Genomic DNA, 24606 nt, shown 5'->3' on the forward strand with positions numbered 1-24606 from the left:
CAGGGACCAAAAACTATAAAAAAAAAAATTGCAGGGACTAAAACCAAAACTGACCTATTTTGCAGGGACCAATACCATATTTTAGCCTAAAATCAATTACTAACCCAAACACTCATCTAAAGAAAATGTCATTATTACGTCACTAATTCATAGAAAACGATGGAATTTGATGCAAACACATGATTTTGCACTGGTTGCAAGCCAAATATGATGCTACCACTTGAGTAAAGTTGGTGGTTAATTATGTGTTGTGTATGATTAACTTTTACTAACATTCTCTCATCACTTTTAGTCATCTTCTTTTTGTAAAGCCAATCATTTGAATTAGCAAATTAATGCAAAGAATGTTTGTAGGGAAATGGAAAACAAAATAACATAACAATAATTATTACTAATAATTAGTCATTGTCAGTCCAATTAAGTTGCCTACATGACACTTGTCAAGTTAGGAACAACTCTTGACTAAAAACAGAAATAAACCAACTACATTAATTTTTACATTCAATAAAATATACTATAACCTTAACACATACCCTAAATTCATTATATATATGTAGCATACTATTATATATATAAGATAAGATAAATTAAGCTTGATCTTCAAATCTTCAAACTTAGCAAATTTAATTAGCATAATCTGGTGACCTACAACCGTAAGAGTTGAGGCTAAGTTCCAAGGAAGTAGTACGAGAACCATACATGAATCCTGCATCTTCAGCTTGATACCAACCACCATAGTTAGATGAATTTGATTTGAGGTTACAATAGCCACCATGAATGTCTTCAGCATGCATAGGGAATAAAGGGAGGGTTTCAATTTCAGGTGAACCATTTTCTTGTCCTTGTTCATATTCTTCCATGATTTCTTCATTTGGTCTTATTTTTTCAAATAAGTTTGCATAAGCTGAAGAATATGGATCAACATGATGATGGCCAATCCATCCTAAGTGAGGGTTTATGGTACTTCCAACTTGACTACTGCTACATCCAGCTGATATTGTGCACTCCTAAGAAGAAGACGAAAAAAATCAAAACTTTTAAATTAAAATTAAAATGGTTCAACATTTTGCAGAAGAAAATAAATATATGTGACATGTCTAAAGCTATACCTAAAAAAAGTAGAGTTTTAATAATCTATAAAAGCATTAACTCTCTTGTTGGTGGATTCAATACAAGTGTTACTTTCACTTCATAAATTAAAGTTTTATTTTTAATTCTTAGTTTATGAGGTTGTTCTTCTTATTATGGAAATTTTCTGGATTGTCCTTTTGGTTATTAAATAAAAGATCATGACTATGATCACTTGCTTGTGTATCAAATCTCACATGGATGCATGAACCATGATGGATCATGGATTGAATGCATTGCAAAGCTACATACACATTAGACAAAGGAAAAAAAACATAGATATGAAAATATTAAAGGGAAAGAAAGCTTAAAATAATATAAAGTTTTTCATGTTCATAACTTACCCTAAAACTCTTTTCCATTGGGACAGATCCATATCCATAGTTACCAATCTGGCCTACAGTAACCATCTCAGCAGAAGAACATGAAGCAGAAGAAAGCCCTACATAAACACACACACAAAAATTAATATAGGATATACTATATAATATTTAATCAATTAGTTACTTTTTTTTTCTTGTATCAAAAAGGAACTAGAATATATACCAGCAGATGAAATGTTGTAATTAGAAAGGTTTGTGTGAAGATTAATGTTTTGTTGTTGTTGTTCATGTTGATCAGGTTTCCAATTAGCAGCAGCAATAATAGTATTGTTGTTTGGTGCTCTTTGAATGATGGGAACAACATTAACATCAGAAGTGAACCTTTTCTTCTGTCTTTCTCTAGCTTTGTGATTTTGAAACCAATAAAAGACATTTTTGCCTTCAATCTTACCATACTGTCTTAACCTAGCAGAGATTCTCTGAATCTGTTCTGCACTTGGTGATCTAATTCCATTGTTGTAGTAAAGATCCTTCAATATTCTTATCTGATCTGTTGTTGGTGTCCACCTTGTACTACTTTGTCTGCTGCCCATAATCCCATTGTTTGGTGAATGTTGTTGTGTCTGCTGCTGTTGTGGTTGTTGTTGTTGAGGTTGTTCCATGTTTTTGTTGGACTGAAAACAAGAACAAAACAAAGAGAAGAAAACAAAGAAAAATATAGGGGTAGGTGAGTTTGAGGGAGAGTACTACTGCATGTAATGTATTGGTAGGTTATATATAAATAATATGAATATGATGATATAGGGCATGCACATGGTACATGGAGTGATAAAGAGAGAAAATCAGAAATGATATCTGGGAGAGAAGGACTGAAGTTGACAGAGAGATGTTCATAAAAAGGGAAGGGACAAAAGAGAGCTTAGAAAGTGACCAGGAATTTACTGGGATCAAAAGGCATTGTATGCTAGGTATATTGTAAAAAAATAATGTATTTGATACATTGATTAAATTTTAAATTAGAAAAATAAAGGGTATGTATGTAATGTATCTATATGTATGTATGAAATGATATGAAAAAAGTAGATGTTACTGAATGAATGAATGAAATAGAATGATGCTAGTGTGATTTGGGAGTTCTCAATAGGTTCTTCTTTTGATGTGGAAATCAGACATGGCCCCTACAGGAATATATCATTTTTCAATAGCTACTAAGATATTGTTGTACTAGAGAAAAAAAGTGGAGGGTAAAAATGTATTTTTCATTAGTATGAATCTCACATGTATGGGTCCCAATATATGAGCCTTGTTTTCATTAGGGTTTTAAATTTATTTTGTTCTGCATATTGGTACACATATTCTAAAGTTATATCAGGAAGTATAACTTTTCTAACTGTACTTTTGAAGCAGTGGTAGAATTGATGATACTGATGAGCAAAGAAGACTATATATTGTGGTTTTGGATGGTACAATTTCTATATATGTGTGACAAAGATTTTGAATTATACAGTTTCTTGAGTCTCTATAAGAGAATAGGTACCCTCAAAATGTCTAATTAATAATTATATCTGCACAAGACTTGATTATGATCAGTACTGGGAAATGACCAAAAACAGAAAATATAGTATGTAAATAAAGCCTTTTTTTTAGTTATACGTTCCTTTCAATTAATATTGTTTATCAAAATTCATTTTCTTGTAATTAATTGATCTTTCTTTCTCTCAGTCAAGATCATACAATAAGGTTAGGATTCTCTTTAACATGTCACATTTTTCTACATGTTGGCATAAAGTGACTGCACTTTATGTGAAGATAATAAAATAGAGAGACATGTATATGATAGGGTTGAAATGTAAAGGGAAATTCTTAAACTTTATATAGTTAGCTTTTTGAAGTGATTTAGTTACAAATTATTGGAGGGTGACAAATAAACTAACACTTTGCTTTCTCTTCGTTTTGTCTCTATGCACACGGCCACAATCTCCTATCCCAATATAAAACAAATAGTATATTCATACGGAAATGCATGATTTCATCAAATGGTATCATGTGAAAGTTTTGTATCCATCGCTCTATAAATATATTAATGAGATGAGATGAGATTCTATCAAAATTTGTGATGGAAAACCACTAAATCTACTTGTAAAAATACCCCACCAAATCAGTATAATATTTTAATGAGATGATCTATTCCTCGAGTTTTTATATAGTTTAATTTTCGTCTAAGAATTGATAAAATTAATTTATAAAAAGATTCATAAAATTAAGGGACAACAACGACTAATTTGGATTGTGTAAAAAAAACTGTTGATTTAGGTGTTGTTTTGATTAGGGGTGTTAAAACGGCCGAGCTCGTCGATCCGTCTCGTTTAACCTATTATTTTAGGCTGGATGGGTAGAGATTTTCAACATAAAACTTTTAAGTTTTCTCGTCTCGTTTAACACGTTAAAAAAGCAAGACAGGACAAACTAGTTCAATGGCTAGTTTACAATAATTGTAATTTTTTATTGTTTTCATCGACAAATTGTGAGAATAACAACACCAAATCATTAATTTGATGTTGTTAATTATGTAGTTGGAGAGTTTTCATAACAACGGCGAATTATGAACTTATATGACTCCTATATGAATGAAAAAAAATCGATTGACAGATCAGCCCACCAAAGATCGAGTGAGATAGTGGTTTAAATTTAACCACATAAGTTAGTCCGTCTAAACGGAACGAGACATCCCACTTTGTCATCCTTAGTTTGGATACCCTTCTCCCTAAAACAGTATCAACATAATTTAAAGTTACTTTACATACATACATGCATGTATGTGTATGTTAAAAATCATAAAGAAAACCATCCAATTTTTAATTAGATACGGCCATTTCTTAATTAAATTATCAATATTAGTAATTAGTTGTTAGGTTAACATTTTATCCTCTATTGAACTTGAATCTAGGCTCTTCAACTCCTTTATCTCTTAATATAAAAAAGTAGAGGTCATGTTTATTAGAAATATTGATTGATTAGTTACTTAAGAGTTAGTTACAACTATCAGTTAGAGTTTGTTAACATGTTATTACTTTCTTGGTCGATGGTTTTAGTATGTTACGTTGATTAAATATGGATTGAATATATGTGTTTATAAATGAGGACAATCATCAACTTATAAATTGATGTTAAAATTATTAAATTAGAATTTCAAAATGATATTGTAGTCTATCTAAAATTCAATGAGTTGTCTATTATCAAGTCACATTTATTTATTGGTGCAAACAATTCATAACTTGATTGACTAATATTAAGCATATGTTTAGTTTCACGTTTAGATATCTTAGAAGTGTTTTTCAAGTGTCAAAAACAATTCTAACTTTATAAATCATGTTTGCCATTTTATATATGAATTGAGAGCAAAGAATCACAAATAAGAGAAAAAGAAGAAGGAAAATATATAGGGGCATAGGATGTTGGTAGCTAGGGCTAGGGGAATGGTAGGATAGGAATGTAAATGTAAGTTGAAGACTTTTTTGATGGCAACATAACATGTCTTTATAATTTATGCGACTGAGCACGCGCCCCAAAAATTAAATGCTCTTTAGCATTAAATGCAAAGTATGTCATGGTTTCTGGATCTTTATCTTGTTGTGAGATCATAACTCGAAAGCTACATCATTTTTTTGCCACTGCTTCACCCACCACCTTTCACCGTTTTATGCTGCTATTACAACCGCCCTTGAAAGTGAGTGAACTTATAATTTAAGTCCACAGTGAATACTGAAAACATATATGTGCCCTCGCTGCATGCAATCTTCCTTCTAAAATGCTGCCCAAATTAAAACTTACATGAATTCATATGTACAAAGTTTTTATCAATTCAAGTGATCATGAGTCAGTTAATTTCATTAGGTATATAACAACTAGGCAATTTTTTTATAGCATGCATGCACATCCAACACTTAAAAATGTCCTAGTTCATTATTCATGTGCTGATAATAAAAATGTTTTACTTTTATATATGTCATATTATTATTGTCTACGGTATTACTGTTAATAGTATTAATACAAATATATTTTTTATCTTAATTGACACTTCGATTTGATTCACATAGTTGGCCTCACTTACTAGAATAAACTTTGGTGGTTGTTGTCCTAACTCTCCAATTTTTAGGGCAAAGAGGCTATTGATAAGTTCAAACTAAAACCGAAGGAATAATATGCAAAACTTTGTCAAAACACTCATCTTGATATCATTCATTGACCATTTGATCACAACCACGTACACTTGACATAATTGAATTTTTGTATAACAATTAAAGGGTCATACTAACATCATTTATTACACTCTTAAGATTTTAACTACACAAGCTCCAAAATATTTAAATTAGAGCAATGCTATATCTCTAAAAAAAAACCATCAAGAATTCTTCAAGAATAAAAAGCAACCAATCACAATGCACTATTTGCCACAATTCAAGGAGGTGTGGCTGAAAAATAGGAAGTAGACAAATAAATCATGCAATTAAAACTTGCCACATGTGTCTTGAAAAATTCTTGATGCTATTTTTCTAGATAAATAGCATTTTCCTTTAAATTATATTAATTTTCGTAACTAATGTCTTATTTTCTAAAATTAAATTATAATCACATAACCGATATTATTTGTGGACCATTGGAAGCAAATGAAGACGAATAAATAAAAAGAACATTATTTTAGCGTAAAACAAAAGAACAAAAGAACTTTGTCTTTGTATCGTGTGTGCGTACGCTACGGGTAGTACAAGTTTTACATAAAAACAAACCAATAAGGAAAACCAAGGTGGATGGAACTATTCAATCTTTCCTTTCTGAATTCAGTCTGTTGTAACAGTCTCATGGTTGATCTTGATCGATGCAAAACCAAAAAACATTGAAAATAACTATATTATTAATTCTCTCTTCGTCTACGTGTCTTTATGTTTTTCAACTTTTCAGATTACACAATTTGCTTGATTTTGACACCGCCATCATGAGATTTGCCTTTCCTTATCATGCATTTACATGCCAACCCAATATTGTTTCAAGACCTTCCCCCCTCTCTAGCTATATATCCCTTCTTTCCTAGGGTATGTTCCTTTATTTTATCCCTCCTTCTCTCTTTTTTACTCCAACAATTATAGTTTTCTATATTTTCTTCCTTTTTAATTTGGTTTTCTACTTCAATTTTCTTACAAGATTATGTTGAGGTAACATAATTAATTGTTGTGACACCAAGTTCATAATAAAAAAAAATGTAAATAAAAAAATGTCACGTGCGAGAAAATGAAATTATTACAATAGTTTCAAATTTTGAAAGTTTCGTTTCCATCCCTAAATCATCCTTTAATGATGCATGAGAGGTACTCGGGTATTGGTTAGTATCACCCATCATCATATTGATCGTGGTTGAATATCTGTAAGGAATTAGAAGAAAAGAAAGATGAATTAGCGTAATCGAAGGAAGATTGATGTTTGTGAATTGAGATTTTGGGGTGTTTTATTTAGGAGAAACTTAGTTTTAAGAACATGGAGAGTAAGCTCACTACAATTTTCGTAGATGTCACGGCAATTAATCGTGTCGCTTTAGGTGAATTTGGGGGGACACTGAGTGAACCAAATTATATAGAAAGGAAAAAAATACTTAAAGGATCAAAATAGCTTTTAAGAAAGAGGAGGACTAAAGCAAAATTAGTGATTGGGAATAATTATGCAATCACTTTTTCTTTAGCACCTTCTCATTTGACAAAAAACGACATGGATTATCTAAAAGTTCGGAAAAGAGATAGATAAAATTTAATAAAAAGGTAATCAAACCAATATTTTTTAAGAAACTAAGCGAAATTATATTAAAAAAACACCAAACAAATCCTCAAGCACAAAAAAGTAATCAAATCAATTATTAATTAGAATACTACCAAAAAAAAAATCAAATGCAATTTTTTAGTAACACTTTTTTTTTTCTTTCAAAAAAAAAAAAGTAACACTCTTTTTTTCAACCCCTGTTGTAGCATTCACTCTCTTTTTTTTTTTTTTTGAAGGAGCATTCACTCTCTTGTTGGTAAAATTAATGTGGATCTCATATTTTAGATATTGGTCTCACATAAAGTATTTTTAGTACTTCTATTTCACTGACCAAAAAATCACATTCTTTTGTTTTGAATTACCATGATTTTTTTGTGAATATTTTATTTACCTTAATTTTTAAGGGCAAGTTGTTGATCTCTCTCTCTCATCTCATCCAAAACCCTGAACTGCTTACCTCATATAAGGGAACCCTAGCTAGAGAGAGAGGCCTCACACACAGCCGCAGTGGTACACTTCCTAGTCTTACGGGTAATCATCTTGTTGCACTAATTTTCCACCCGTATCTCTAAAGATATCATTCCATATCCCTCAATCTAGCCTTCTACTTCTACTATACTGCTCTCATTTTTTTTTGCTTTCTTTCTTTCCTTCCATGCTTTTAGATCGATAGTGACTTACTTTCCAACTTACTTTCCAACCCTTACAAAAAGTATTTTCTTAGACATATATACAAACCTTATTTATTTTGGCTTTTGTTTTTATTTTCAAGGAATTTATTTATATTCAAATGGAATTTGGCATGATTTCATCGACATAATTATGGATAGACTCCCACGTAATATTTTTCACTGTTTACTTTGATTCTTTAAAGGTATTGAAGGGAAGTGTTTGTTACTTTCGTGAGTATAATGAGTTTTTTTTTTTTTTTTGTGTTGAAGTAAGTTGATTTTTACGTGACAATATATGATTCTTGGACCACATTTTGGACTATTATTTAGCTTTGGCTTGTAACTTGAGGGATAGACTCGGTTCAAAAGTGGAATCCTACTATTTTTAATAAAATATTTTATTCTCTATTTTTTTTATTATTATAAATTTATCTTTTAATAAAAATGGTAAAAAACCATCTTCAACTAATTTTTTTTTACTAAAAACCTTTAAATCAATTTTAAAAAGTTCATATCAAACACACTCATAACTTAAATAACATAAAGAATACAGCGACAACATTTATCCTAGTGTAGTCACAACCGTTTGAATTAGGTAGGATTCTCTTAATTATTAATTTATTTACACAAGGATTCTCTTCATGGTTAAAATTTGGTTAAAATTGTTTTCATCATATTCTAAATGAGGGCGACGTTTTTTTGACGTTTGAGGTTCGAACTCCAAAGTCCAGACTTTACATACACCCTCCGGTCACTAATATAAGCAAAAATCTAATTTCTAGATTCATTCAATTAATGATGTATGTAGTCTTTATTATAGGCTACATACATCATTTATTGAATGAACCTAGAAAGTGAATTTTTGCTTATATCAGTGACCAGAGGGTGTATATCATATATTGTCCTTACCAACTGAGATAAGTTCACAGAGACGACTTGTTTAAACTCTGGTTAAACGTCATATTATTTTTTTAATGAAATTTACTATTTAAATTGTTGCGAACCCTCAGTATTTCGGGTCTAATCTATTTCAAGGATATAAAGGGTTTGATTTTCATTAGGCATTTCTTAAACAAGTTGTTTAATAGACAAATCTCAGGTTTTCAAAAAAAAAAAAACTCAGGTTTTAAAATATACTACTCTACATTCCATTTCTTTTGATGTTTAACGCTGAGAAGTTTTTTTTGGGAAAAATTGAGAAGTTATTAGCTGATAATATATACATTTATTTAACTTAAAATTAAGACTCTATTTAATTCTGTGTATATTTTTTTTTTTTGAGCAAAATTCTGTGTATATTTGTAACCACTTAAGTTATATTTGAAGTATATTCGATGTAGCAGGGAGTCTGTCCTTCAGCAAAAGTTTCAATTAGGTTCTGATCAATTGTACACACTTTTGGAAATCTTTTCAAAAGCCCTATATAATTGCTTTGAGCCCTTGACCGGCAGTCTAATCATTTTCATTGGTTTGATTTTTGAGCAGAGAATGGTTAACTCATGGGTCTATGATAAAACAAATTCAAATTAGGTATACTTAATTTCATTTTGTTTGGAGGGAGAAAAATGGAGGGTTTTGAAGGGGTGAGAAATATATGAAGAAATTTTTTACACTTTTGAGAAATATATGATAAATTAATTTAAGAATATTAAATTTGAAGAATTCACGTAAATCCTCCAAATCTTCCTAAAACTTTACTAACGGGGATTGTTTCCTTGTATCAAAAGTATTACTAATAAATATGTTCATGTTGCGTGTTCAATTGATGTTGTGAGCCAACAAGTGCAAGTGTATGTGAAAAAAATTGCTTGAGAGAGCATACCGAGATGAATGGAAGAACTTACATAGGATGAGTTATTATGTGTCAAGTGTGAATTATAAATCTCACTTGTATGGAATACATGCAATATATGTGTTAGAAGTCCCACAAGGATGAACTGTTGATGATCTCTTTATTTTTTTTTTGTTGTGGTGTTTTTAGAGTCCAATCTAATTTTATTGCTTTTATGAAAAATCAAGGCAACAATATTTATTGAAAGAGAGAGGATGTTGTTGAACTTATAAGATTAGACAAGGATTTTTAAACATGAGAGTAGTCTAAAAATTCTTGGGGTGATATAGGCAATTGGATTAAATGGATTTTAGCAACATAGCAACCATGCGAGAAGAGGGCTATGTTTGTAAAGCACACCTTTGTACCTTGAAGAGAACATTAATTACTTTAGAGTTACCTCGTCCTTGGACTTGAATTCCCATAACATTTGAAAGGATTAAGACCTAAATTGTACATTGATGTAATGAACTCAATAATGTCAAGACATTTTTTATTAAATTATATATTTTCAGAAGAAATCAAGGGGAATTAGTCACTTTAGTCCCTGAATTAGAAGGGATTCGTCACTTTAGTCCCTGAATGCAGATAAATTGCAAAATAGTCCCTGAATGTAGACTTTGTTAGTCAATTTAGTCCCTGAATGCAAACTTCGTTAGTCAATTTAGTCCCTGAATGTAGACTCTGTTAGTCACTTTAGTCCCTGAAATTGACCATGCAGGGACTGTTTTGCAATTTCTCTTCATTCAGGGACTAAAGTGACGAATCCTCTCCCATTCAGGGACTAAAGTGACTAATTCCCCAGAAATCAATCATCAAACTCTCAAACATTCAAAAACATCTAGCTAAACACTTAAAAAAAAGTATCATTAATATTTACAAGTCTGTACATATTGATATTTTTATTACGACGATAAAATCGTGTACTTACAAGATTATCAACCGTGTGAGCAACTACAGTTTATTCAACACAAAGTTCCACCCTCCTAAAGCCATGGGTATGATCCAACCTCAAACCATTAAGAACCTCGCTATTACCGCATAAACACTACATGATCCCAAAAGCTATAAAAACTCATAACTCACTCTCCATTCTCATTACAATGAGCTTACAAGAAAGACTTTCGTTTGTGAAGACTTTATTGTACATAACAACAAGAATCCTGCTCTTAACTCAAACAGGTTTGCTCACTCCTAAAGTAAAATACCAAACTGCCCCTACGCATGTTAAGTTACACTAGTACAATTATTAACGTATGTTAAGTTACGTTACGAATGTTAACATGCGTTAGTGTTATTTGTTGAAAGATATTGTGCATGTTAACATGCGTTAGTGTTATTTGTAAAAAAAACACGCATGTTAACATGCGTTAGTGTAATGCAGTGCGTGAGTTAACTCACGTTGTCATTTGCACTGGCGTGAGTTAACTCACGTTCATAGCAGAAACAGAAACTGCATTAAATGCATGCAGTAACAGAACAGACTTGTGATAAGTCTAAAAAGACCCGTAATCACGCCACATTCATAACTTAACCAAATTATGCCAGTTTAAGAAGTTTATTGGATAATACGACATAATTGATCAAAATTACTTAAAAACATCGTTTTTATCACAATCACGTAATCACGTATAAACGATCCAAACGGTCCAAATTTCATAAATTCGCCGGTAATGACCCGTAATAATTTAAACACACTTAATGACACGTAAACGATCCAAAATAATTCATTTCATATATTTATATAATATTAGTTACATATTGGCCATAAATATTAAAATTACACAATAGGCCACCAAAAAATATGTCGGGGTGTAATACCACCAAAAAATAGGACGAACACCCACCGACTCAAAAGTGTCATAACATATCTAACTAGACTAGTGATAGTGCATAATCTCCATCTTCATCTATGACTTCGTTATCTTGCTTTGGCTTTTCAGGGGTGTCCAAAGTAATAGGATTGTGCTCATTTGTTGGTTTCTTTGGCGGCTTTGGCTCCTTATACATGAGCTCATCGAAGGCGGCGTTTCTATCCAAAAATTGAAAAAGCCATTGCTCCGCATCACCAATCTTGTGAGTCATCCACTCCTTAGGAGGAGGTGGTAGCGGACAATTTTCTTTCAACTTCAAATGAAGAAAGTGGTCGGGAATCAAGCAAAGGCACATTATGTTGGAATGTGCATTAAGTGGTGGAGCACTCCGGATTGGAAAATATGTCTCACATGAACCACCCAATTCGGGCAAAGTCAATAGAACAACCGCTCTATTGTAGCACCTAGCAACAATGTGACCCATATCCGGAGTGGTCAACCACTTCTCTGGAGGTGCAATACCACTTTTACTTGTTGGAGGGTGTAAACCATCCAAGATAAGTTTGTAACGGCTCTCGGTAGCATATATTGGCAAGTAGTCACTCTTGTGAGTTTTCAACTCATTAATAAGTGCATGACGAACCAAAACATGATCATCCTCATGAAATCCCATGTGCCTAGCTACAACCCGAAAACCACAATTACCATCCCCTCTAACATTCACAATGTCTTCAACGTATGGTCTCATGAGATTTGGAATTTGTGACATGTATGGTATTTGCAAATAAGGTTGCTTTTTTGAAGTAGAAGTTGAAGTTTGTGAGCGGGAGCAAGTGCCAAGACGAGAACCTTTAGTCTTATGAGACTTACTCTTGCCATGTGTGCATTGACTATCGGGATTTTGAGCATCAATAGTCTCCCACCTAGAGGGGATTCGACCGGTGGACCTCGTTTTCGGTGTAGACTTCACCCTTTTAGGTGCCCCCTTGGTGGCCACTTTTCTCGGAGGTGGCTTCAACATTGTTTCCTCCGGAAATCCTAGTTCACGTAACTTGTATTTGATGAAGAGTTTCATCTTATAAGGGGACCTCTTGATACGTTCTTGAATGGCGTCCCATTTCTCCGTAACGGAAAAATTGGCATCAACCTCTTCTCCAATTACACTTAACCTTCGCCAATGAGGGTGTATTTCTTCCAAAATAATAGGCAATTTTTGCTTTCTCTTCTCGGCAAGAATACAAGCACAAGGCAACCCGAATGTTGCCATTTGCACACAACCACAATCTTCTTTAGCAAAGCCGAATCTCCTAGAGCGTTCATATTCTTCATCGATGAAACCCAAAGCTGCCTTAGAGACATACCCCTCCAACTCGGAGAATAACTTGTTTTTTGGTATTTGTGCACCATGACGGTTTTGCTCCTCCCAAAACTCTCATGTATCTCACCGAATTGGTTTTTCAACATTTTGTCTATTTCATCCCAACATGTTGCCAAATCTCCCACACTACTCCTCAAGTATCTTTTCAATTGTGCATGAGCCGATTCAACAATGTTGGTGCTCCTACACCCTAGATGCAAGTATGTATTCGTCCATGCCCTCACAAAATGCTTCTTAAGGGGCAAAACGGTTTCCTCAACATATTTAACATACAATGGAAACAGTCCACATACCTCATCTTTGAATGTCAACCATGCAATTGCAAATGAATCCTCCGTAGGAGATTTAACCACATCTCTCCAAGCACTCACTATTTTCTTAACAAGCTCACATTGCTTGTCATCATTCGCTTCCTTTGCTTCTTTGGCAACAACTTTTCCTTTTCCTTTCGAAGGGTTGCCATTGACTTTACAATCCATGATGCACCTAGATCTTACATTCTTCTCAATATGAAAATAGCAAAGTACATGGTCCGTTTTAGGGAGAACTTCGACAACGGCTTTGATCAAAGCGGGGTCCCTATCGGTTACAATCACCTTAGGCATGTTGTGTTTTGAGGTCAAAAGACCAACCAACATCTCAAGTGTCCATATGAAGTTATTCTCTCTTTCAAAGGAAAGAAAGGCAAACGCAACCGAATAGGTCATTTTGGTAGAGGTGACACCAACAATCTCAAATAATGGCATTCGGTATGTATTGGTTTTGTAGGTGGAGTCCATGACCAAAACGGTGGGAAAAGTGTTGAGCATATCAATTGAATCCGGATGAGCAAAGAATAAATCTTCAAGAGTGGTTTCCTCGCTATTTGCTCTTGTGAAATAGACATACCGATGCTTCTCCAACTTTGTAATCAAGTATTGCAACTCGGTCTTGTCCTCTCTTTGCCCCTTGCGCCATCTAGTTCGTGCATTATACACTTGCTTGATGACTGTCAAACTTTCTTTGTTTCTTTCCTTCAAATCCGTGAGAATATTCCTAGGCTTTGCCAAGCTCTTTGTCATGTCGATAACTCTTTGCTTCTCCTCCCCTTTTAGTCGACCCGCAAGAAGGTGGCCGGATAACTTTGGCACCAACTCATGGTTGTGAACTCCACAAAGCATTGCAATCCACCATTCTTGTGTTTTTTTTTCAAAGAAGCATTTCAACCTAAACGGACTATTGCACTTCCATGATCCCGTGCCTTCAAGCTTCGGTGTCTTCCTCGTCTTAGGTGGCTTGTATTCACCACTCCTCTCACATTGCATCGTCATTTATGGCGCTATTGTACTAGATTTATCTATAGAAATAGTAAATCTCGCCCTAGCCGCTTGTCGACAAACCCAACCAAGCAATTCTTCTCGATCTTTCCATCTCTCGTTTGTTGTAAAAAATGAACCGGTGTTTACTTTAACACGAACACCGGTAGGTACCGGTTTAGGCTTCTCTTCAAAGTTACCAATAGGCACCGGTTTTGCTTGATTGTGAAGTATGTGAGCTTCAACTTGAAAAGGAATTTTCACTTTAAACTTCACGTCATTGGTTGGTTTGCCTACGCCGGAAGCTTCACCGGAAGCTTTGTTTTTGCCCGGTTTGGGCTCAACGCTTTCCTCCGCCACATTTTCAACCATTCCACTCAATGTCTACTCAATAAAAAAAAACAAACAAAAAATAAATAAATGACTTGTGCGGCAAGCAAAGCAAGAAAAATTAAGAGGTGAAAAATTTCAAAATCTGGCCAACACACTAGCGTGAGTTAACTCACGCTAGTGTTATCTTCCTACGCAAGTTAACTTGCGCAACACTTACGACTAGCGTGAGTTAACTCACGCTGAGCCCTACCCCTACTGGAAAACATGACGTGACAGGCACAAAAACCAGGAAAATAGGATGAGTTTTGGGGATAGATTACCTGTTCTTTGATGCTTGATGAGCGTAGAAACTTGTTTCCTGACAATTTGCAATGATTTGGAGTTGAGATTATGACCCAAAAATTCGCACTTTTAGGGTTTTTGGAGGTGGAGGGAAAGAAAAATGGTGTTTTGGGCTTGCATGCTGAGTTTTGAACTAAAAACGGCACTTTGCGTGACTTAACTCACGCTACGTGACTTAAGTCACGCTGCGCATGTTAAATCACGTAGCGCATGTTAAGTTGCGTAGGGCTAATTTGGTCTTTTACTTTGGGAATGAGCGATATCATTTGGGTAAAGAGCAGGATTCTAACAACAAAGAGTTGGGTGAAAAATTATGTGCTTAGATTTTGTCTAAGGCCTCTATAAATGTTGGGTCAATGGATTTATATCCTCATAATTGTAAAAATAAAATAAAATTGAGAGATATGTATGATCTTAGCATTCCTCAAAAAAAAAATGTATGATCTTAGCATTAAAATACACTGAACTTCGCTTATAATTTTTATACGTTGTAGAGTCTAATAAACTTTTTAATAACGAAATCATCCACGTAACTCTCTCAAGTTTTTTTAGAATTGAGAGGACTCAAATCCTGGGTCGGGCCCATAAAAAATATTTATTGTATGTTTGCTTTCATTTTTGGATTAACCAATATTGTTTTTAGATATATAGAATTGATTTTGACAAGTTTAGCTCTTCTAAAGTATAATTACTTGTCTATAAAATTGATTATACTCAAAGCTCTAAATTGTAGTTTCTAACTCTAAAAATGATTTTTATACTCGTTGTTCAACTCACTTATACATAGTGTATCCAAGCATGTTTCATTTTACTTTCAACTCAACTGTTGTATAAATCGATTTTACATAATTAATCTACTTAAAATCAAATTTTCTTGACATACAATCAAACACACGCTTATATTCTCAAACTTCAACAATTCTACACCACCATTATGCCTTCCTTTATTTTATTTTCCCTTTTTCTTGCCCAAAATTGATGAAATTGATCTCCTTTTCAGGGTGATTTACGATATACTATAGATCCATCAATACCACACTATCATTTTTATTATATTCTTAAAACTAGAAATCAAGATGACATATATGTATAAAAAAAATCGTTGTGTGATGCATAACATTGTATGTATAATTGTCATATAATGTATGAATTATAACCGCGCGTGAGATTTGCTTCTACTGCAGAAGTACTTGAGTTTCCATTTTTTCAATTAAATATTTGATCTTATTTTAGGATAAATTTTTGTTTTTCATATAACACCTTCTGCATATTCCTGTTCACATTGATGAAAACATTGAAAAGTCTTGTCATATATCAGATTGAGACATTTATCGAGGTGCATCCCATTGCATTGCCATTGTCTCAACTCAATGTCTCTCATCTAATGATACTCCCTCCGTCACGGAATATCTGAGCTAGTTTGGTTTTCACACAGATTAAGAAAAATGTATAAATAAAGGGGAAAGTGGAATATCTTGAATTGGGAATGATGAAAGTAATACTCCATCCGTCCCTTAATGTAACCTCCCTTTTCTTTTTTCACATTTTTTAAGAAAAGCTGACAGTGTAATTATTATGTTTGTTTTGTGTGTTAATATTACCATATTGTCCTTTGTTTGTATATGTATTAAATTTGACTTTTTAAATTTCAAAATAAGTCAGTAGTATTAATTAAGGGTACGTTTTGGAAAAAAATAATAAATGCATCTAGTAATTTGAAAAGGGGTTTAGATTTAGGGACAAAAATAAAGTCAAATGGGTGGTTAGATATATGGACAGAGGGAGTATTAATTAAAGTTATATTGTATTGGAAATGATGAAAGTTGTATTGAAAATTGAAATGACTCAATTATTTTGGGACACTTTTTTTTAGTAAATGAGTCAGATATTCCGGAACGGAGGGAGTAATAATTGTCTAATTCTGTATCACATTATTAGGATTTTGGCACAGTATTTATCAATCAACAAATCATATACTGACATTATATCAATCAAATGGAATATGGAAGCACGATTTTGTAGTATCTTACAAGTACATTGTCAGAGTTTAAAAACAAAATACTCTAAAGCGTACTATTTAGTACTCCCTCCGTCCCGTAATAGATGACTTATTTGAAAATATGCAATTTTGATCTAACTTACTTTGACCTTATTTTTCTACTAACATACAAAAATAAATAATATCATATAAGATGTCATTATATTCTTCTCAACGGGTATTTTCACTATATCAAATTTTTATAGTTTTTTCTAATATATTATTCAAAATATTTAAGCTCAAAATTATGCATTGATATGCGTAATAGGGTCAACTGTGTCAAGTATTATGGAACGGAGGGAGTAGTATTTTTCAGTAAAATAAAATTGTACTATTTAGTATTTTTATTTATAAAGTAAATAACAAATACTTATTTTTGAAATTTTAGATATTATGATCACCATCATTTTAAACTATAATAAATATGTTAAATGGATTTGGATCTCATTTCAAAAATTAAATTAAAAGATGGAGCTGATCAAACACAATTATACACCAAAGGATCATGAATCTAAGTAATGTAAGATTTAAACTCCAAACAATTTCAATACCCACTCTCACACTTAGGCATGAATCTAAGTTCAACTGTCACATTGCAATCATAACCCGTTCTAATACTATTTTAACAGTACAAAGAGAAGATAGATGAACAAATTGATAGAAGAACATTCGACAAAAGATAAACTAAGATAATCATACCAAACAACAAACAAAAGAATAAACAAATATGTGTGCAAATATTTCAAATTTCTTTACCTTTGTAGAAAATCGTAGAATTATAGAGATAAAGATCATAGATGTATGCAAGAGAACAAGCATAAGTGTACTTATGTGAGAGATACTCAAAGAAACTCATTATAAAAATGAATAGATTTGATAAAAGATGATGAATGAGTACAATAGTGTTTCTATATATAGAGATTAGCTTGAGTAACTAACTCTAACTAACTTCTAACCAAGCTACTAACTCTAGTCTAACTACCTTAAGTAACTCCACATAACTTCCAACTATTTTAACAACCTTCCACAAGGAAAATGAAAGTGTTGATTTATTTTAGAAACTTTATGTCCGATTTAAGGACCGGACTAAATTCCATATCAAAGCTTCGCCTCACGATTTCGAGTTTAGGTATTAAGTATTGACTGAACTGATTTTTACGAACGATTTCACATTGTTTCATGTGTTTTTTTATTAGTGAAATTATGTTTCTCCACTCTTCTCACGCGTCCTATTATTTTTTAAAATTATCATTGTTCGAAATTTATAATCTAAATCGTGATTGTGATTTTGTTGTATTTCATAATCCAAAATCAATTAGAACATAGAACATCATAAACTTTTCCATTAAATCCAATTATACAACATGATTAAACTACATCAACATAAAAAATATTTGTGTCAAATAAAAAAACAGAAATAAAAAATATTTTTCTTTTAACTATACAATTCAATAATATAGTTTCATAACTTTTCATTCATTTAATTAACAAAATTATTTTGCTTGTATTTTTAAATATTTCATATCGTCTGATTTGAATAAAAAGTAGTATTAACTACAAATGAAGAAAAACATAAACTGGTTAAAAGTAAAAGCAATAATAGGCATATATAATTTTCTCGCAACTCAATTTATTAGTCCTTAAAAAACTCAAATTAATCCATGACATTTTTATATGGGACTCAAATTATTCGCTATATTGATTTTGACTCATTACAACATAGAGAGTCATTTGTCCATATATATGAAAATATTATGAACTAATTTGAGTTTTTTTTTTCGATGGACTAAATTTTGAACCGGAAAAAAATTACGAGAGACCAAAATTTAGTCTTAATTCAAATTTATATAATTTTTATGTCAAAAGGGAAGTTGAAGTTGCTGAGAAACAGATATTGAAAAAAAGAAGCGAAACAAAATAACTTAAGCGAAAAATATTAAGAATGAAATTGATGAAATGGTAAGTCAAAAGAGAAAGTGAAATGATTTTTTACTTGTTTTGTTGGAGAGAAATTGAAAAGAATAAAATATAAAACTTTCTATTCGAAGTAGAAAGTGGGAGAAAGTAAAAATATATACTTCTAAGACTACAATTAAATGGTGTTGTAACATGCATAAGTATATTTTTTATTATTAGATTAATGAATTCCATCATATATTATTTGATTTAATGATGTAATTTATTGATTTAATGATAAAAACTAATTTTATATGATGTAAGATTTGTCTCACTTATGCATTATAAAAATAAACGAACTATTTTAAAATAAAATAAAAAACACAATTCAAACTTTCTTTCTTACCTTTTTCTCACCTTCATTTTTCTTTGTAAAATGCAATCTAACCAAATAAATTTGTTATTGGCGGCTTTTTAGTTTGAACATCAAGGCATCAAATATTTATTACCGACAAGTCTAGGCTGCGAGTTACTCTCAATGACCATTGGATGTGTCTCATAAATTGGATAACTCCTTGTTCACGTCAACTTCAAGTATAACAAATGAAATGGTTCAAGAGGGATGATGAAGAGGGATGATGAAGGGGATTTAATCATTGTTGGTTGGGTAAAGGAAGATGACCTCTTTAAGACGTGGTTTGAATTGGGTGTTGATGAGCTAGTGTTTTGAGGAAGAAGACTAGGCAGTTGGGGAAGAGGAGGTGATGAGTAATTAAACTAAAAAGTTGAGATTTTTAGTTATTTTCATAAACGTATTGTCATGATACATATTCCCAAGTGATATTAGAAACTATTCATGTAAGATGACTACATATACGTTTAAAAATGTGGGATTTTTTTTTGAGAGAACCATGCAATTGCAACTGAGGATAAACTTATAGAATTTAATTTGCTCATTTAAAAGTGGTAATCAAAATTGCCAAGTTCCTTAAAAAAAATTGCCAAGTTATCTTGTCAAAAGAAGAAAAAAACCAAATTATGATTTGTGAATGATTAAAAGCGGATTTAAGCATATTCCTAAAATATAGTATAATGGATTTTTTTTTTTTTTTTACATGATAGTGTGTCATTAGGTTCCTATTTTGATAAGCTAACTCAAGCAAATGTTTATAGCATAGGCGTTTATGTGCATGGTATTCTTAAAACAAAAGTTAAAAGGTGTTACCTTAATGGTAATTCTGGTTTGACTTTGTAATTTCAATGAACAAAGTTCAAATTTCTTCGATAATAGTTGTAAAATGGTTATTAGTGACTTTTTTTATAATAATTTCTTTCTCCATTTTTTTTGACAAAATAAAAGATATTCATTCATTCAAATTGAAAGAGTACATCGACATAATGCAAATTCGCTAAAAACAAAAATGATGAATCTGCGAACAAGCTCACAACATCCATGTTAATAACATAAAACGGCAAAGTATAAATGCCTACACATATGACTATATTTAAATATCCGGAATAATCATGTTTCCGGATCTGCAACGTGGATGACGCCAAAGTCATTGATTGGATATGCACTGGATCGAAGCTGATCTGACAATCTGAAGCGATCAAATACCTGAGAGAAACAAGAAAAACAAACAACGTCGCACAAAGACGACGAACAACCAACGTCGCACGAAGACGATGAAATCACAAAATAAAACGAAATAGATGTGAAAATCACTTATTTCAATAAAAGGGAAATAGAAAAACGAGTTAGAGGGGTGATTTTGGGTCAAAAATTGACCCTAAATCACCCCCACTTTGGTGGATGAAGGAGAAGAAACTAGAGTTTTTGTGACGGCTAACGAGAGAGAAAGGAAAATAAGTTGAAATATGACCATTTTATTAGTGATCTTTGTCCATTGAAATATGACCTCAATAAATTGTTTTCAACGCTATCATAAAAAGCTATTAAAAATAAGTTGAAACAACTTATGAACTTGTGATAAGTTTTGTACTAAGTAAGTTATCCTAAACATTCTTGCATATACTTATGCTAGTAGGTTACGGTGCCGGACTTTGGGGTGTGCAAACAGCTCAATGGAGCTGGGCCTCTCTAAGGTATGAGCTTAAAAAAAAAAAATTATAGTCCATAATACTACTAAGTGTTAGGTAGGTGTTTTTTTGGAAGGTGGTTTGAGGTTTCTTATGTATATAGTAGTAATTTTTACCTTTGGATGTACCGCATATATACGACACCTTGTATTTATCTTTTAAAAAATTAAAATAAAACATTGTTCTTTTAAAAAAAATACATTTTTATTTTATTACGGGCCTCTTTTCACTTGCAGAACCGAGTCTCTGGATTTGTAGGAACAACTCTAATACGTTAGCTCAAGTTACTCGATTCAATCATAATCTATCTTGAATGAGGTTCAAATATCTTAAATACATTTCAAACCACTCAAAAATTTGATAATGGAGAAAAGAAATAGAGAAGATCTTATCTTCCTTAAAATCAAAGTTATTTAAATAGTATAATTTCACAAGTCTAAATATTCGTTTTGAGTTGAATCGATTATAAACTCGAATTTAGTAATTTGTATAGACTCATGGTAAATTGGGCAAACTCAAATTGAAATCAGATAACTCTTGTGTGGGTCCTTCCATTTTGTCACATAGCCAGCCACGTCAGCCATAAAGTACATCATTACATTACCATAACTTCAGAACATTTTTTGTCTTAAGAAAATGCAATAATAAAAAAAAACAACCACTAAGGAATCAAAAAACAAACACACAAAACGCAAAGCAATTATCTTTCAGAGCTACAAAAGAAGCGCGCCCAATTTCTCTCCAAAACCCTAAACCCTAAATCCCCAATTTCTTCTTCATTTCTCAATCAATCAACCAAATGTCTCAATCTCAAACGTTACCACTCAAGAGACAGCAAGATGAAAATCCCACTGATGATGATTCCTCTGCTATCAAACCTACTCGTCTCAAAATTTCATTATCCTCTGAAGATTCCGACAAAAAGGTAAAAACCCTAATTCTGTTTTCACTTTTTTTATTATTCTTCATTATTTGGTTTTTAATAAAGATTGTATTTTTGGTTCAGATTGTGATCAAGAGGGTTAAGGATGTTGAAATTTGTGTTCCTATTGTTTATGGGACTATTGCATTTTATCTGGGTAGGAAGGCTAGTGAGTAAGTTCTGATTTTTATTTTCTCAGTGTTTTGGATTATTGATTTTAGATTGAAGACCCAATTTGGTCCCTTGCAATTTTCTCGCAGCTCAATTTGGTCTCCGGCAAAAAATTAGTCCGGGGACAAGTCCCTGGCTCATTATAACAGATGTTTTAATTTATCTCGATTATGAAAATGTCAAGGACTGGTTTGAGTATTATTGGAAATTTAATTGGGTCACGAGAAAATTGTGAGGGACCAAATTGGGTCTTTACTCTTGATTGTATTTAATCATTTGATGTTACTAGGTCTCAATCTCATAAATGGACTGTTTATGTGCGTGGAGCTTCTAATGAGGATCTTAGCGCTGTTGTTAAGAGGGTTGTGTTTCAGTTGCATCCTAGTTTCAACAACCCAACAAGAGTTGTTGAATCACCCCCTTTTGAGATATCTGAATGTGGTTGGGGTGAATTTGAGATAGCTATCACTCTCTTTTTCCACAGTGATGCCTGTGAAAAACAGTTGGATCTGTAAGCTTCGGTTGCTTACTCTTTCGTATTTGTTTTTGACTCGTTACTTGGAGATTGTATTTTTTGAATGACTTTTGTTTGTTTTCATAGGTATCATCATTTGAAGTTGTATCCTGAAGATGAATCTGGTCCGCAGAATACAAAGAAACCTGTTGTCATTGAATCTTACAATGAGGTTGTTTTTCCTGAACCTTCTGAGGCTTTTCTCGCACGCGTGCAGAATCATCCTGCTGTTGTTGTTCCTAAGCTTCCGGATGGCTTGAATTTACCAAGCCCGGGTACATTCCTTTTAGTGATTTTTCGATTGTACTTATTATATGACTATTACGTTTCCCCTTTCAAAAGCTTTTCTTTATAATCCCTTCTGTTGGTTTCTGCAGTACCGGTCGAACCTATGAATGACAAGGGGAGAGGTGACACCAAAGATCATCCACTGAGCCACTGGTTCCTGAACTTCTCAGAGGCAGACGAGCTCTTAAAACTAGCGGCCGCTCGCCAACAGGTTCTGCATGCTTTGTTCTATTATGCATTTTCTATTTGAATAGGCTGTTTTATGACTAGAGAATTGTTAGCGGCATTTATTTTTTTTCTGCATTAGTTGTCTCTTTTCTTCCTTAAAGTAACATTATTATATGCAGTTATGGGGACTACATTCTGAAAATAAATACAATCAATTTTGGGGTTGTTAAATCGCATCTATATCAGTGATATAGTGCTATAGCATTGTTGCATAGGCGAATTTGAACAAACCACTATTTTCTGCGACCTGCAATTGACAATACTGATTGATTCCCTGATTCATTCCTAATGTGCAATTAATCAAGATTGTCTTTTCACAAACAAGATACATATGTATTTGTCTGCATTCTTCTTCTTTGATGTCGAAGAGTGTTTTATTGGCTAGTGAAACTTATTGGAGTAGTTTTTTTTTTTTCTTTCCTTTTTTGCTTTTTGTATTTGTCTGCATTCTTCTTGTTTTTAGTGTACGAGGCCTTTATTGGATGGTGAACCTTAATGGATTAGTTTGTTTTTTTCGCTGAATGTTTTATTTGTTTTGCACTGGTTTGGAGTTTCGCCGAATGTTTTATTTGTTTTGCACTGGTTTGGATGCATATGACCACAAAATCAACTGTTTCCTTTGTGCACATGTGGATTTCTCTTAATTGTGGAAAGAACTTTTGTCTTGTACTCGTGTATTGTGAATTAGTCAAAGTCTTTTTAAACATATTGCAGATTTCTGTGCTAACTGTGTTTGCAATGTCTTAGGTGCAAGCTCACATTGTTAAGCTGCGAAGACAATTAACTTTGTTGGAAGGATTGCCTCAGTCAAAACAGCCATCTGATTAGGGATGTACATGATTCTGATATCTTGATAGATATTTTTTGGAGGATTTCCCTTTAGGGTCAAACTTGGAAGATTAGTGATGAATGATTATGTATATATATGCATATCATCTTCCCCGTAGATTGTTTTGGATATATTTCTATCTGTGTAGAAGCCAGTTGTTTGGAGGTTTAGAAGAATAGACATGGTTCTTGGCGCATTTATGCCAAAATATTTTATATGGTGATAGATATTTTTGTATTAATTGTACTCTGAAGTTTAATGCTTTATCTTAAACTTAGATTTCTGACTAAATATCCTTACTTTTAATCATCTATTCATTAACACTTGTGTTAATAACTTTTGCGCTTAAATTGACAATATTAATGACTGGTGTCATCCATATGTTTTCATATGAAGTTACATGTACAAATGAAAATATAGATGTTGTAACAATGAATAAAATAGTTTTAGAAACTTATAATCAATGAATTCACAGGCTAGTAGGAATATCTTAACGTGTTTGTTGTGTCATGGCACGTTTCAAAACATGTTAACATAAAAGGAAGATATTTCTAGTTTGTTTAGATTGACATAATGACATCCAATAGTTCATGCTGCATCTTTTGATATTAGAAGCAACAAACAAGATACATTTGAGTGAATTTCAGTTTAAGTGTAGAGGGCATTATTCTGTAGAAACAGATACCACATTCTTAACCAA

At 32.5% G+C, this 24606-nt stretch overlaps 2 protein-coding genes and 1 pseudogene across 2 annotated transcripts; 1 reads left to right on the top strand and 2 right to left on the bottom strand.

The window, feature by feature from the left end:
* Positions 1 to 359: 359 nt before the first annotated feature.
* On the bottom strand, positions 360 to 2212 carry WUS (Homeodomain-like superfamily protein). The gene is made up of 3 exons (XM_085710704.1): positions 1675 to 2212; positions 1473 to 1570; positions 360 to 1007 (listed from the first exon to the last, which is right to left on the bottom strand). The coding sequence occupies exons 1-3, from the start codon at positions 2111 to 2113 to the stop codon at positions 624 to 626; spliced, it is 921 nt and encodes a 306-aa protein (XP_085566830.1). The 5' UTR covers positions 2114 to 2212; the 3' UTR covers positions 360 to 623.
* Positions 2213 to 11633: 9421 nt separating this feature from the next.
* LOC146920118 (PKS-NRPS hybrid synthetase cheA-like) lies at positions 11634 to 14806 on the bottom strand (annotated as a pseudogene).
* Positions 14807 to 21584: 6778 nt separating this feature from the next.
* Positions 21585 to 24197, top strand: LOC146920119 (transcription initiation factor TFIID subunit 14b-like). Its single transcript, XM_085713498.1, has 6 exons — positions 21585 to 21879; positions 21961 to 22049; positions 22337 to 22558; positions 22649 to 22836; positions 22939 to 23060; positions 23825 to 24197. Exons 1-6 carry the CDS (start codon positions 21754 to 21756, stop codon positions 23903 to 23905), a joined length of 828 nt encoding a protein of 275 aa, XP_085569624.1. The 5' UTR covers positions 21585 to 21753; the 3' UTR covers positions 23906 to 24197.
* The last annotated feature ends 409 nt before the right edge of the window (positions 24198 to 24606 follow it).

This window comes from Medicago sativa, chromosome 5 (genome assembly GCF_051527215.1).
Source record: "Medicago sativa cultivar Bolivia chromosome 5, Bolivia_mono, whole genome shotgun sequence".
NCBI lineage: Eukaryota > Viridiplantae > Streptophyta > Magnoliopsida > Fabales > Fabaceae > Medicago > Medicago sativa.

Excerpts from the sequence above, each read along its gene's own strand:
- WUS (XM_085710704.1), bottom strand. The coding sequence starts at position 2,113 with ATGGAACAACCTCAACAACAACAACCACAACAGCAGCAGACACAACAA. Across the intron at positions 1,571-1,674 it reads TTACAACATTTCATCTGCTG|GGCTTTCTTCTGCTTCATGT; the intron begins GTATATATTCTA and ends GTGTTTATGTAG. Across the intron at positions 1,008-1,472 it reads CAATGGAAAAGAGTTTTAGG|GAGTGCACAATATCAGCTGG; the intron begins GTAAGTTATGAA and ends TCTTCTTCTTAG.
- LOC146920119 (XM_085713498.1), top strand. The coding sequence starts at position 21,754 with ATGTCTCAATCTCAAACGTTACCACTCAAGAGACAGCAAGATGAAAAT. Across the intron at positions 21,880-21,960 it reads CTGAAGATTCCGACAAAAAG|ATTGTGATCAAGAGGGTTAA; the intron begins GTAAAAACCCTA and ends TTTTTGGTTCAG. Across the intron at positions 22,559-22,648 it reads TGTGAAAAACAGTTGGATCT|GTATCATCATTTGAAGTTGT; the intron begins GTAAGCTTCGGT and ends TTGTTTTCATAG.